The following is a 12,579-nucleotide window of genomic DNA, read 5'->3' as shown; positions in this document are numbered from 1 at the left end:
CTATCTCACTGTCTACTTCTCACAGGGCCGTGAAAGACAGGCGGTAGTGGGAGAGAGCTGCATGGACTRGGGCTAACAGGTGCAGGGTCCCACTGGTAGACAGACTGAAAGGGAATAAGAACGGCTGAGAGGGAACACATTTAGACAAGTATTAAGAAAAGCTCCAAAAGACTTGATCCAAATGTAGCTAAATTTGTGTCTTGTTAATTTAGATGCCTGTTTACGGTTTGGTGGCTTATTTTCTCCTTTCTATAATGATGGATAAGGGGTTTTCTGTGTTGAGGTTTGTCACGATGTGTCTGAAATGACATGCTGATCATTGAATGTGTTTTTGGTTGTTCTTCATCACTGATGTTCGCACACCGTACTGTATTTGTGGTGGGATAAATGTTATATTAACATTTACATTGAGTAGAAGGAAGTATAATTGTTATGGGACGTACTATTACAAATAAATCAGGGTGATCACAGGTGTGCCTTTGCTCTAGCACTGAGAATGTCACGTTGTCTGACGTTTACTATATGAGTAAAAATAGAAGGTTGTGAGTGTGAGATGATTGACTATAAACCAAAGATATTTTTTTTAAGTATTATTCAATTCTATTCAACGGGTTACTGTTGAGCCCTGAATCCCCTGTTTTCGTAATACAATCACTCAGTTTTCCTTAGCTCTCCCTAGTCAAACGTGTGCTTGGCAACATGTTCATGTACCCGAGCCGTTAACTTGTGAGTGACAGGGTGTGGTGTGAACACTCGGAGCCCCTCTGGTAGATCCTGTAGGCAGAGGGATCACTCCGATACAGACAATTCACACAGATCAACTCTATTCTCTGAGTATATTATTATTATTTACCATCTGTTATTATTTACATGCTCTAGGTCTAAATAGCATCTCTGTCATGACTAGAGAGAGAGACACAGTCTCTCGTGTAATTTATGTGTTGTAATTACAGTGTGGTTATCTATATCTAAAGTAGGAATCTTTGTACAAATAGAACCAGGAAGAAGAGCGAATCTAGACCAAAACAATCCATTTATCAAGTCGTAACCCAGATGAGACTGCTTTTTCCTCATTACGTTCCATGTACAGTGCATTCGGAAAGTATTCAGACCCCTTGACTTTTTCCACATTTTGTTACGGTACAGACTTATTCTAAAATGTATTAAATTGTTTTTTTCCTCTCATCAATCTACACACAATACCGCATAATGACCACGTTCTAGTGTACAAAGCCATATGGAGAGCCATAAATATTCACATTAATTTGTCTGGCAAGACTGTACTCTGTCCAGAAATACTGCTGCTTGCAAATGTATAAAAAAAAATGAAATATAATTTTTATATTCAGACCTTTTACTCAGTACTTTGTTGAAACACCTTTGGCAGCGATTACAGCCTTGAGACTTCTTATGTATGACGCTACAAGCTTGGCACACCTGTATTTGGGGAGTTTCTCCCATTCTGCTCTGAAGATCCTCTCAAGCTCTCTCAGGTTGGATGGGGAGTGTCGCTGCACAGCTATTTTCAGGTCTCTCCAGAGATGTTCGTTCGGGTTCAAGTCCGGGCTCTGGTTGGGCCACTCAAGTACATTCAAAGACTTGTCCCAAAGCCACTCCTGCGTTGTCTTGGCTGTGTGTTCAGGGTCGTTGTCCTGTTGGAAGGTGAACCTTTGCCCCAGTCTGAGGTCCTGAGTGCTCTGGAGCAGGTTTTCATCAAGGATCTCTCTGTACTTTGCTCTGTTCATCTTTCCCGCGATCCTGACTAGTCTCCCAGTCCCTGCCACTGAAAAACATCCCCACAGCATGATGCTGCCACCACCATGCTTCACCGCAGGGATTGTGCCAGGTTTCCTCCAGACGTGACGCTTGGCCTTCAGGCCAAAGAGATCAATCTTGGTTTCATCAGACCAGAGAATCTTGTTTCTCATGGTCTGAGAGTCTTTAGGTGCCTTTTGGTCTGTCATGTGCGTTTTACTGAAGAGTGGCTTCCGTCTGGCCACTCTACCATAAAGGCCTGATTGGTGTGTTGCAGAGATGGTTGTCCTTCTGGAAGGTTCTCCCATTTCCCCAGAGTAACTCTGGAGATCTGTAAGAGTGACCATCTGGTTCTTGGTCACCTCCCTGACCAAGCCCCTTCTCCCCCGATTGCTCAGTTTGGCCGGGCGGCCAGCTCTAGGAAGAGTCTTAGTGGTTCCAAATTTCTTCCATTTAAGAATGATGGAGTGATCTTGGAGACCTTTAATGCTGCAGACATTTTTTGGTACCCTTCCCAGATCTGTGCCTCAACACAATCCTGTGTCAGAGCAAAAACCAAGACATGAGCTCTACGGACAATTCCTTCGACCTCATGGCTTGGTTTTTGATCTGACAGCTGTGTGCCTTTCCAAATCATGTCCAATCAATTGAATTTACCACAGGTGGACTCCAACCAATTTGTAGAAACATCTCAAGGATGATCGATGGAAACAGGATGCACCTGAGCTCAATTTCGAGTCTCATAGCAAAGGGTCTGAATACTTATGTAAATAATGTAAAAACCTGTTTTCGCTTTGCCATTGTTACTGTGTGTAGATTGAGAAAAAAACATTAATTTAATACATTTTAGAATAAGTCTGTCACAAAACAAAATGTGAAAAAAGTCAAGAGGTCTGAATTCTTTCCGAATGCACTGTAAACACGCTCAATTGTGTGAAATATTAATAGTCCATTACAAAAGACAGACAGAGGAATTGCTCTCATTCAATAAAGACATTATGGCAGAGCCAGACGATCAGATCTCCTGTTCGGCATCTAGGAAAAACAAATCGGTCTTAAAATGTCATCATACATTCATCGAATAGTCGTTTTTGAAAAGAGAGACTCCCCCTGAAGTGGTCAGATGGAATATTCCTTAGGCAAAGGGCCAAACAACACACAATAAACCCAATTATTCTTATACCCTTCGGTAATGTATTGCTGTATTTATTCAAGTTCACCTCCTTTGAGGAGACCGATTTAATTGTCATCGCCAGGATTCCTGGCAAGGCTTCGACAAGCAGCAGTTTTTCTGGACTGACTACAGTCTCGCCAGACAAATGAATGTTTATGGCTATCCATATGGCTTTGTACACCAGAATGTGGAGCATTGCTCCTTATAAGGCTGTTATGTACATCAATGTGGAGTTTGGTTGGGTACATGGAACACTACCAGGCTGCCAGACATGCCTTAGGAGGTTAGGCAGGGCAGTTGTACTAGCTAGGTGCCAGTCATATTTGTAGAGATCTCCATGATATCACCTGACAGGTTATACAGTATGACCGTGGTAGATTTAAAGCAGGAGAGAAGTTCCAGTTGTATATGTCTCTAATCCTGCTGAGGTGGCGTGTCATGGTAGGCCTGTGTCTTCTCTCACTGTAATGACTCCTGGCACTCAACAGCAATAGAGGCTCCGTTCTCCAGCGATGGCTTAAGCAGCTGTGAGGCTGACATCTCCAGTCCAGCGCAAGGGCTTCTCTCTCCGTGAACTCACCCCAGCTAGGGTGGGCTGGGATAGGGAGGGCTGGGGCTAGGGCCAGGATTAGGAAGCCATGCTGCCAAAGAGATCTTAACCCTTCTGCACTTTTCCATATGCGTTCTAATTCTTCACACGCGGCCGCTCAAACGACGACCCAAGCCCGTCATGCAGGTTACATTTCAGCTGGGTGATATATGGTCCATGGTTCATCTGATCCCAGTGCCTCAACCTTTCCGTCAGCTGCATCCCAAATTGAAAGTTTCATATATATCCCACCCTCCTCTATTAGCCATGAGAATATAGATCTGCCTTTGTATGGGTGCATTTTATTGTCTCCCCCATTTTTGTTTTTTATTAAACCAATTTGGATACTTTGCGTACAATACATTGAGTGGCATGGCCACTTGGTTAGCAGTAAGAGAATCTCTCTACAGGAGAAGATCCCCTGGTAATACCTGTCTTCATCAATAATGGAGCTCCTCTTGTCCAATAATGGAACCAGAGTGAAGGCAGACAGGAGATTCTCCCCCAGCTTTTTTGTGTAGATGAATCTCATCCATATTTAACAGTGAGCCATGTTAAAGGATGTGGTAACTGATGGATTTAACTGTCATGTGACGCTCTCATCTCTCTCCTTTAAAACGGATCCTCCTTATTTATTGTTATTATTAGAACAGGAAGTAGTCACCATAGGACAGGAAGTAGTCACCATAGGACAGGAATAGATAATGGAGGGCTGCAGCACTGCTAGTTTTAATCCTACCTTTCTAATCAGGAATTGTTTCAGACCTGGAAAACCAGATGAGTGAATCAATCAATTACTGGGATCTATTAACTACCGGGAAGAGAATAAAATTGACAGTGCTGTAGCCCTCGTGGACTGGATTTGAACATCCCTGCCGTATCTGTGGTACTGTAGTCTGACCAGTGATGTACCTCTCTCCTCCTCCCTCAGGTTATTTGGACTAGGTGTGGTTCCTGAGGCCCTGCTGTCATGAGGTGGCCAGAGGGGGTCGTGAAGACCCCGCCCTGGATAAGAGTCGGATCCACCCTCCTGGCTCTCTCTCTCCTCCTCACTTGTGTKTCCAGCTTCCTCCAGCCACTGCCAAGAGTCTTCCTCTCCTTCGAAGGTAAAGAATTGTCCTGTTTAGTCCAACAGTGAATCGCTAAGCATCGGACAGACATGCCCTCCATCTAACCTTCTCCAGAACATCCGTAAAGCATTACCTCAGGCTTAGTCTCATCCTGGTCTGCTGTGTTTTACCACAGCTGTGATGAACTTACAGAACACAATATAGCTATTAGTTTATGGTGTTAATGGGTCACATATGGTCAATAACAGATTGATGCCCAACCAGAGGATGTACAATCATCTTTGTCATTTTCAACTAATGAGAAAATACTCTATAATTACCTTCTCTGTAATGTCTGAGATGAGATCGTTGAATGTTCCCTTAGATGTTTGCGTTTGATTGACATTTAATCAGTGTTCTCCACCAGATAGTGGGAGGCTGGCTCTAACCTTTATAGTACCCATGCTGCTTAGTTCCTGTGGGCCTTAACATCGTCATGTTCTTGGTTTCGGCCTGTGAGACCCTGAAATCGTGGTTCCATTTTTTTTGTTCTGTTCCATGTCATTGAGGCGAGCCAGCCGTAGCTCTGTGAGATTGTACTGTACTGTGTCAAGACTGACTGCCCTGGCTCAGCCTGGTCCTGGTCCTTTAAACACACACAGTGGGTGGAGGCACTGTTTCCTTTCCCTGTGAGTGTTGTTACAGCCTCTTGGTCTGATTCCTCTTTTATTTAATTTCCATGACACAGATAATTGGATGAATTATTAACCCTCTAAACTAGGAAGGAGATTGCGGGGGAGGAGGGGTTGTTTCTTGTTTCTCATGCTTTCAGGAACCACCTACCCCTCCTCATAAGTGGTGTAACTGTACACTGGTGTTGATGTTGTACAGGAACTGATGGGTGTGTTTGATCATCTTTCAGTACCTCCAGGCCCAATGCAGGAGAGACTGTGTGGCTGTGCTAAACTCAGCAAAAAAAGAAATGTCCTCTCACTGTCAACAACTTTTATTTTCAGCAAACTTAACATATGTTCATACAAATATTTACACAACAAGATTCAACAACTGAGACATAAACTGATCAAGTTCCACAGACATGTGACTAACATAAATGTAATAATGTGTCTCTGAACAAAGGGGGGGGGTCAATATCAAAAGTAATAGTCAGTATCTTGTGTGGCCACCAGCTGCATTAAGTACTGCAGTGCATCTCCTCCTCATGGACTGCACCATACTTGCCAGTTCTTGCTGTGAGATGTTACCCCACTCTTCCACCAAGGCACCTGCAAGTTCCCGGACATTTCTGGTGGGAATGGCCCTAGCCCTCACCCTCTGATCCAACAGGTCCCAGACGTGCTCAATGGGATTGAGACCCAGGCTCTTCGCTGGCCATGGCAGAACACTGACATTCCAGGAAACCACGCACAGAACGAGCAGTATGGCTGGTGGCATTGTCATGCTAGAGGGTCATGTCAGGATGAGCCTGCAGGAAGGGTACCACATGAGGGAGAAGGATGCCTTCCCTGTAACGGACAGCGTTGAGATTGCCTGCAATGACAAGCTCAGTCCAATGATGCTGTGACACACCACCCCAGACCATGACGGACCCTCCACATCGATCCCGCTCAAGAGTACAGGCCTCGGTGTAACGCTCATTCCTTAGACGATATACGTGAATCTGACCACCACCCCTGTTGAGACAAAACCGCGACTCATCAGTGAAGAGCATTTTTTTGTCAGTCCTGTCTGGTCCAGCAACGGTGGGTTTGTGCCCATAGGCGACATTGTTGCCTGTGATGTCTGGTGAGGACCTGCCTTACAACAGGCCTACAAGCCCTCAGTCCAGCCTCTCTCAGCCTATTGCGGACAGTCTGAGCACTGATAGAGGGATTGTGCGTTCCTGGTGTAACTCGGGCAGTTGTTGTTGCCATCCTGTACCTGTCCCGCAGGTGTGATGTTCGGATGTACCGATCCTGTGCAGGTGTTGTTACACGTGGTCTGCCACTGAGAGGACGATCATCTGTACGTCCTGTCTCCCTGTAGCGCTGTCTTAGGCGTCTCACAGTACGGACATTGCAATTTATTGCCCTGGCCACATCTGCAGTCCTCATGCCTCCTTGCAGCATGCCAAATGCATGTTGACGCAGATGAGCAGGGACCCTGGGCATCTTTCTTTTGGTGTTTTTCAGAGTCAGTAGAAAGGTCTCTTTAGTGTCCTAAGTTTTCATAACTGTGACCTTAATTGTCTGTAAGCTGTTAGTGTCTTAACGACTGTTCCACAGGTGCATGTTCATTAATTGTTTATGGTTCATTGAACAAGCATGGGGAACAGTGTTTAAACCCTTTACAATGAAGATCTGTGAAGTTATTTTGATTTTTACGAATTACCTTTGAAAGACAGGGTCCTGAAAAAGTGGCGTTTCCTTTTTTGCTGAGTTTATGTCTGTGTTGCACATGTGTCTGTGCGGCGTCTGAGTGCTCAGACAGTGTGAAGAGGTGTTGTGACTGTGACTCATTGTCTCTGGAAAGGCTGTGATGTTCTGTGGTCATCTTTTTCCTTGACTCCAGGCACCTTTCTCTTCCTCTCACTGGCTGTCATCCTCTCTCCGCCCCTTCTCTCCTACTGTCTCTCCTTTCTCCTTTCATTTACTGACTTTCTCTCTCCTCTCCCTCTCTTCTTCTCTCTSTGTTTCTCTGTGATTGTCTRGYGTGCTGTAGCCCAGCTGTCAAACAGAGACAGGCAGTGAAACGCCCCACTCAGCAGAGCTGCTCACAGACAGGACCCAGGCTGTATACACTTGTCTAMGGGATGTGTGGAGCATTAGGGGTGGCTTGGAAAAAGCCTGCTCACTCACTGCAAAAAGTCCAAACCACTCAAATACCTCTGTGGCTTTTACATACAACCACGGTAGGCCTATTCACTCCTGTCCTGTTAAAATGTCTAACCTCCAGGATTCACCGTCAACATGCTGGGAATGAATCTATCCCTGCTGCTGATCATGGGATTGGTCAATCCCTTTTCCATGTGTGGATTTGATTTGTCCCCATTTCTTGCTTTAGTTTGGTTCTACTGTATCTGAGTGAAACGTCAAAGGGAGCTATTATCAGTCAAATAGGTTCTACAGTGGTTCTTGGTTGGTTAGCTCTGGTTTTGTGGTGGACCGGTAGAAGCTTTTCTTCTTTTTTTAAAAGTCAGATGTGTGTCTGTCACTTAGGATGATCTATGTAGGTGCTTCGCTGTGCTTCGTTCCCATGGGACTCATTGGATTGAATTAGTGGGAAAACAGAAGCGGAGGGGATTTGGCAGTGACTAGAAGGACGTTTCAAAGTAAAGAAAGGAATGGAGATGTGATTGGAAGCRAAGATTTCAGGTGTTGGTTAGCTTCCATGCTGTGGTTTTAGAGCTATTCTGTCCGAGATGTTAAGCACAGGGGAGTTGAGCTGAACTCATCTTTGTTGGTGGAGATGGAAATCATTTTCCGTTGGAGCGGACAGGCTCCGTATTTCACCCTGCCTTCAGTGGAGCTTCTGCCTGGGAGAGATCCAGATGTAGGGAGTTGGAGACTCCTCTGACCCAATGAGAGGGCTCTTCTCTCCAATAAATTCCAGTGTGGATTTCCCCACTGAGGGAAGTATTTGGGACGCATGGGCTCTCTCCAGTACCAGGGTGGGGAGAAGAGAGGAGAGGTGCAGGGCCCAGAGAGGGTAACAGGTGGGGGGTCCAGTCAGCAGCAAGTGTTAGGATGTGTGTCAAAGGTTCTGCACTGGAGGCGAGATATATTGTAGTTCCCTAGAGTAAAGACTCTTAACTTTTACAGCCTAAACTGACTAAATCAAAAAAGAGAAAATAAACTCTGGGAGGAGGCTTGTGTCAGTATACAGTATCTCACTCTCTTTCTCTCTCTCCCTCCCTCTATCTACCCATCTTTTCTTCCCTCTCTCCTGAAACTTTAGCCGAGGGTAAGGCAGGTTCACGTGGCTGAGTGAGTCAGCTTGCGTCTCCAGGAGAAGTTGCCGTCACTGACACTCCTGCTCCCTCACACTGCTTAATCTTGTCTTGGAGAGGCAAACACAACGCAACAGGACGGCAACCAAAACACAATAATACAGAGTGAGAAACGCAGGCCCCAGAACGCAGTCCTATACAATAAACAGTCAAATACGGCCATACGTTTCAGTAAAGCTGGAAAATAACGAGGGGCTTCTTTGCAAAAATCATCATGGATTTACTAGCATGATAAGGGATTTGTTTATKAACTTTTATTTTCAATCACTTTTATTTTCTCCAATATTTAGTCTCGCGTCCCCTTTCATTTCATATATTCCAAAACACAGACTCCATCTGTTGTCTCAGTGAAAGTTAAAATAATGAATAGCAGAGTGTTCCGAAGTCTGTGTTTTGTCAACCACYGATAAAAGAAGATAAGGGCCATATTTTCCCATGAATCATTCAAATGTGAGAATGGTACAAAGCCCAGGACTAAGGACTGAATAATAAACCACTAACAGTGAGGCGTCCTAAAGCTTTCTCTGAGCAGGTGAGGTGGAGATTAGACTGGTCTAGGTCTAATCCAAGGCCAGGATTCAAACAAAAGCAGAGAAAATGTAATAAAATATTTGACTGAATCCTGGGCTAGGATTACCTAGTCCATTCAGATTTACACTTCACCTGCTCAGAGAAAGCTTTGTGARTTGGAGCCCTTGGCGTCGTGATTTGATGGCTACTACTACCACCARCTCTGTCATGYTCTACAAGTCAAGTGCACTGCGATGTTGATAATCTGTGTRTATTTAAATCCCTGCTATAGATTATATGGAGATTTGTTTCAATTTCAACTAAGGTGGAAAATGAATCTGGATCTGGTCCAGRGGTCATATAGCATTGTCCTTTCTCAAATGGATTCAGTGAAATAGGTGATACGCTTTTAATCAGAAACAGAATGAACTTCTCTCTCTTGGCTTTTTACCCCGCAAAAAAAAGACTTTCAAACATACAGTATCTGGATGTCATCTCAGTTTATTTGGCCAAATTGCTGAGCATAGAAGAACATGTTAGATCATCAGTTTCTTGGTCAGAAAGGCCCTGGCTCATGCCATGTTGATACTTTCTGTTGTTTGACCCAGGTGAAACATTTCACAACCTTTGTTAGGCTGCGTTCTGCACCTGCCAGTGAATTTACAAGCCAATAAGACAATGTTTTAGCCCTCATCTAATTGTTAGGAGGCCATATTAACGAGTTGCCAGCCCAGGGCTATGGCTGTATGTTACTTCTTCTTAAGCCTAGGCGTCCCGCTAGTGGGACAACTTCCGGTGAAACTGGAGGGCGCGCTTGTCACGATCGTCTTGCGGTGAGAGAGAGGACCAAGGCGCAGCGTGTGAAAAATACATCTTCTCTTTATTTTAGAAGATGAACAAACGAAACAAAACAACAAACGTGAAGCTAAGAAAGAACTAAGTGCACACATGCAACATAGAACATAGACAATTACCCACAAAACCCAAATGCCTATGGCTGCCTTAAATATGGCTCTCAATCAGAGACAATAAACCACAGCTGCCTCTAATTGAGAACCAATCTAGGCAGCCATAGACATACAAACACCTAGACAAGACACTGACCCATAAACGTACAAATCCCTAGACAAACCAAAACACATACATTCCCCTTGTCACACCCTGACCTAACTAAAATAATAATGAAAACAAAGATAACTAAGGCCAGGGTGTGACAGCGCTATTCAAATAAATAATCATAAAAAGTGTGAATATTAAACATTTAGGTACATATAAAAGTGTCTTATATCGGTTGAAAGCTTAAATTCTTGTTAATCTAACTGCACTGTCCGATTTACAGTAGCTATTACAGTGAAAGCATGCCATGCGATTGTTTGAGGACGGCGTCCCATATCAAAATATTTTTCCACCAGCAGAGGTTTCATAAATTCACAAATAGCAATTAAATATTRACTTACTTTTTGAAAATCTTCCTCTGATTTGTCAATAAAAGGGTCCCAGCTATAACATATAGTGTCGTTTTGTTAGATAAAATCCTTCTTTACATCCCAAAAAGTCAATTTAGTTGGCACCATCGATTTGAGTAATACACTCGTTAAACATGCAGAGAAAGGAATCCGAAAATCTACCCCTAAACTTTGTTTCAARAAGTCAAAATACGTTTCTACTTACTCCTCAGATACCCTAAAATATAATAAAACTATATTATTTCTTACAGAAAGAAGTATGCTCAATAGGAAACCGATTTTAGCAGGTGCGTTCTGTCACGGCACGAGCAAACACAAATTTCCAAGACTGGGTCCCTGTACTAAAACTGATATTTCTTCTTCGTTTTTGAAGTTACAAGCCTGAAACCTTGAACATAGACTGCTGACACCCAGTGGAAGCCATAGGAATTGCATCCAGGGAGCTAATTTCCAGTATGCCCTTATACTTTCCATTGTAAGAGCATGGTCTCTCTTAAAAAAATWATTCRGGTTGGTTTTTCTTTGGATTTTCTCCTACCATACCTATTGTGTTATATTCTCCTACATTATTTTAACATTTCTACAAACTTCAAAGTGTTTTCTTTCCAGTGYTACCAATTATATGCATATCCTGGCTTCAGGGCCTGAGCAACAGGCAGTTTACTTTGGGRACGTCATTCAGGCAGAAATTGAGAAAAAAGGGGCCTAGCCCTAAGAAGATTTATTACACATCTAAGGCTTTCTGTATATGGTCTGGTTGGATGATTTTGGTTTTGTTTCTCTCTGGGTGATTCTGAAGAGGATTATACACTAACACAGTGGGTGTTGAGAGTCATGGTCATTYTCACCGCTTACAGGGTGCGTGTGGCTCAGGGTGGGTGGTGGTCTTTGTTTAAGATGTCAWTAATGTCCTTCTATCCTGGTAAAACACTGCTGGCGGTCAGGGTGTCACRATGGAAATTACGTTGAAGAAAATATTAAAGTATTTGGATATTTAAAAAAAAATCAAGTGTATGTGTGTGTGTTTAGCAGGTGTCTATTTGAATCCTCCTGTCTAGTCCTTGGTAGAGAGCCTTGGTCGCTTAGCTGKAGTTAYAGACYTGTGGGAGATTGATTAAGATAGTGTTCTTGTAATGAGTGTTCCCTCTCTCTGGGAGCTACCCCTGTTCTCAGCCAAACCCTGAGTGGAACCAGACGTCACATACACACAACCGTCTGTCTCACAGCCTTTCACCATAGAACGGATGCTTTGGTTCCCCAGCTTCCTCAGATTAGTTCCTTCTTTTATCATGCGTCATTAGAATCTCCTCCTAGCCCRCATTARTCATAAAGGATGACTATCGGGTGCTCGTCCAACTGTGAAGTATGTTTATTTAATTGTGGGATGGMGTGTGGCTGTGTGCATATGCAAATTCTTCACATTTGATTACTTTCTGATGGTATACCTTTCCGCTGAATCACCATGGAAACTGACCAAGGTTTTTTTTGTCSCTCTTTATATAACAAATTGAGGCTGTGAGCTGTTAAGTGAATATTTGGAATACTTCAGGTATCCTGAAAAACGTTTGACCCCTTTCAAATTGAACCCTAATAACACTGCTCAGCGTTTTACTGAGGAAAATCAAGAGGTGCATTCAGTGGAACTGAAACACAGCCAAGGTAAAACATTTTCRGAATTCCTACGTGAAGGAATCATTTGGAAGATAAACAGCAGAGCCTTGCCAATGTAACATTCACCTCCTGTAAGATAATGTCTCAAACTTTAAATCTAATGGGAAGGTCTGAGCCAGTGGTTTGATGTTCAAAGTTTTATCCTTGCCGAACCTAAACCTTTAAACCTGACCATAAATCGCCTAACTTGCCCCAGATCTCATGATAATGTGTTCTCTCTGGGTTTGCCCTTTTGTCTTCTATCCCTGACCCCTCCGCAATTACGGGGCCTGGATAGGTCAAACAGACTGCTGCCTGCATGGTCGTCAGCAGTGTCAATAGGAAGTCAAAGGTCGTCAAAMGTTATAGGCAGGGCTGAC

The 12,579-nt window shown here is 43.7% G+C and overlaps 1 protein-coding gene across 1 annotated transcript in view; it reads left to right on the top strand.

Annotated features, from left to right (window-relative positions):
- Window positions 1-12,579, top strand: part of sema3c (sema domain, immunoglobulin domain (Ig), short basic domain, secreted, (semaphorin) 3C) — a 51,989-nt gene that overhangs the window by 571 nt on the left and 38,839 nt on the right. The window contains exon 2 of the mRNA XM_024135773.2: window positions 4,450-4,624. Coding sequence (XP_023991541.1) covers window positions 4,489-4,624 — 136 coding nt within the window. The 5' untranslated portion in view covers window positions 4,450-4,488. The remainder of the gene's footprint in view (window positions 1-4,449; window positions 4,625-12,579) is intronic.

This window comes from Salvelinus sp. IW2-2015, unplaced genomic scaffold (assembly GCF_002910315.2).
Source record: "Salvelinus sp. IW2-2015 unplaced genomic scaffold, ASM291031v2 Un_scaffold591, whole genome shotgun sequence".
Taxonomy (NCBI): domain Eukaryota; kingdom Metazoa; phylum Chordata; class Actinopteri; order Salmoniformes; family Salmonidae; genus Salvelinus; species Salvelinus sp. IW2-2015.
This window is presented reverse-complemented; position numbering and strand designations above follow the sequence as displayed.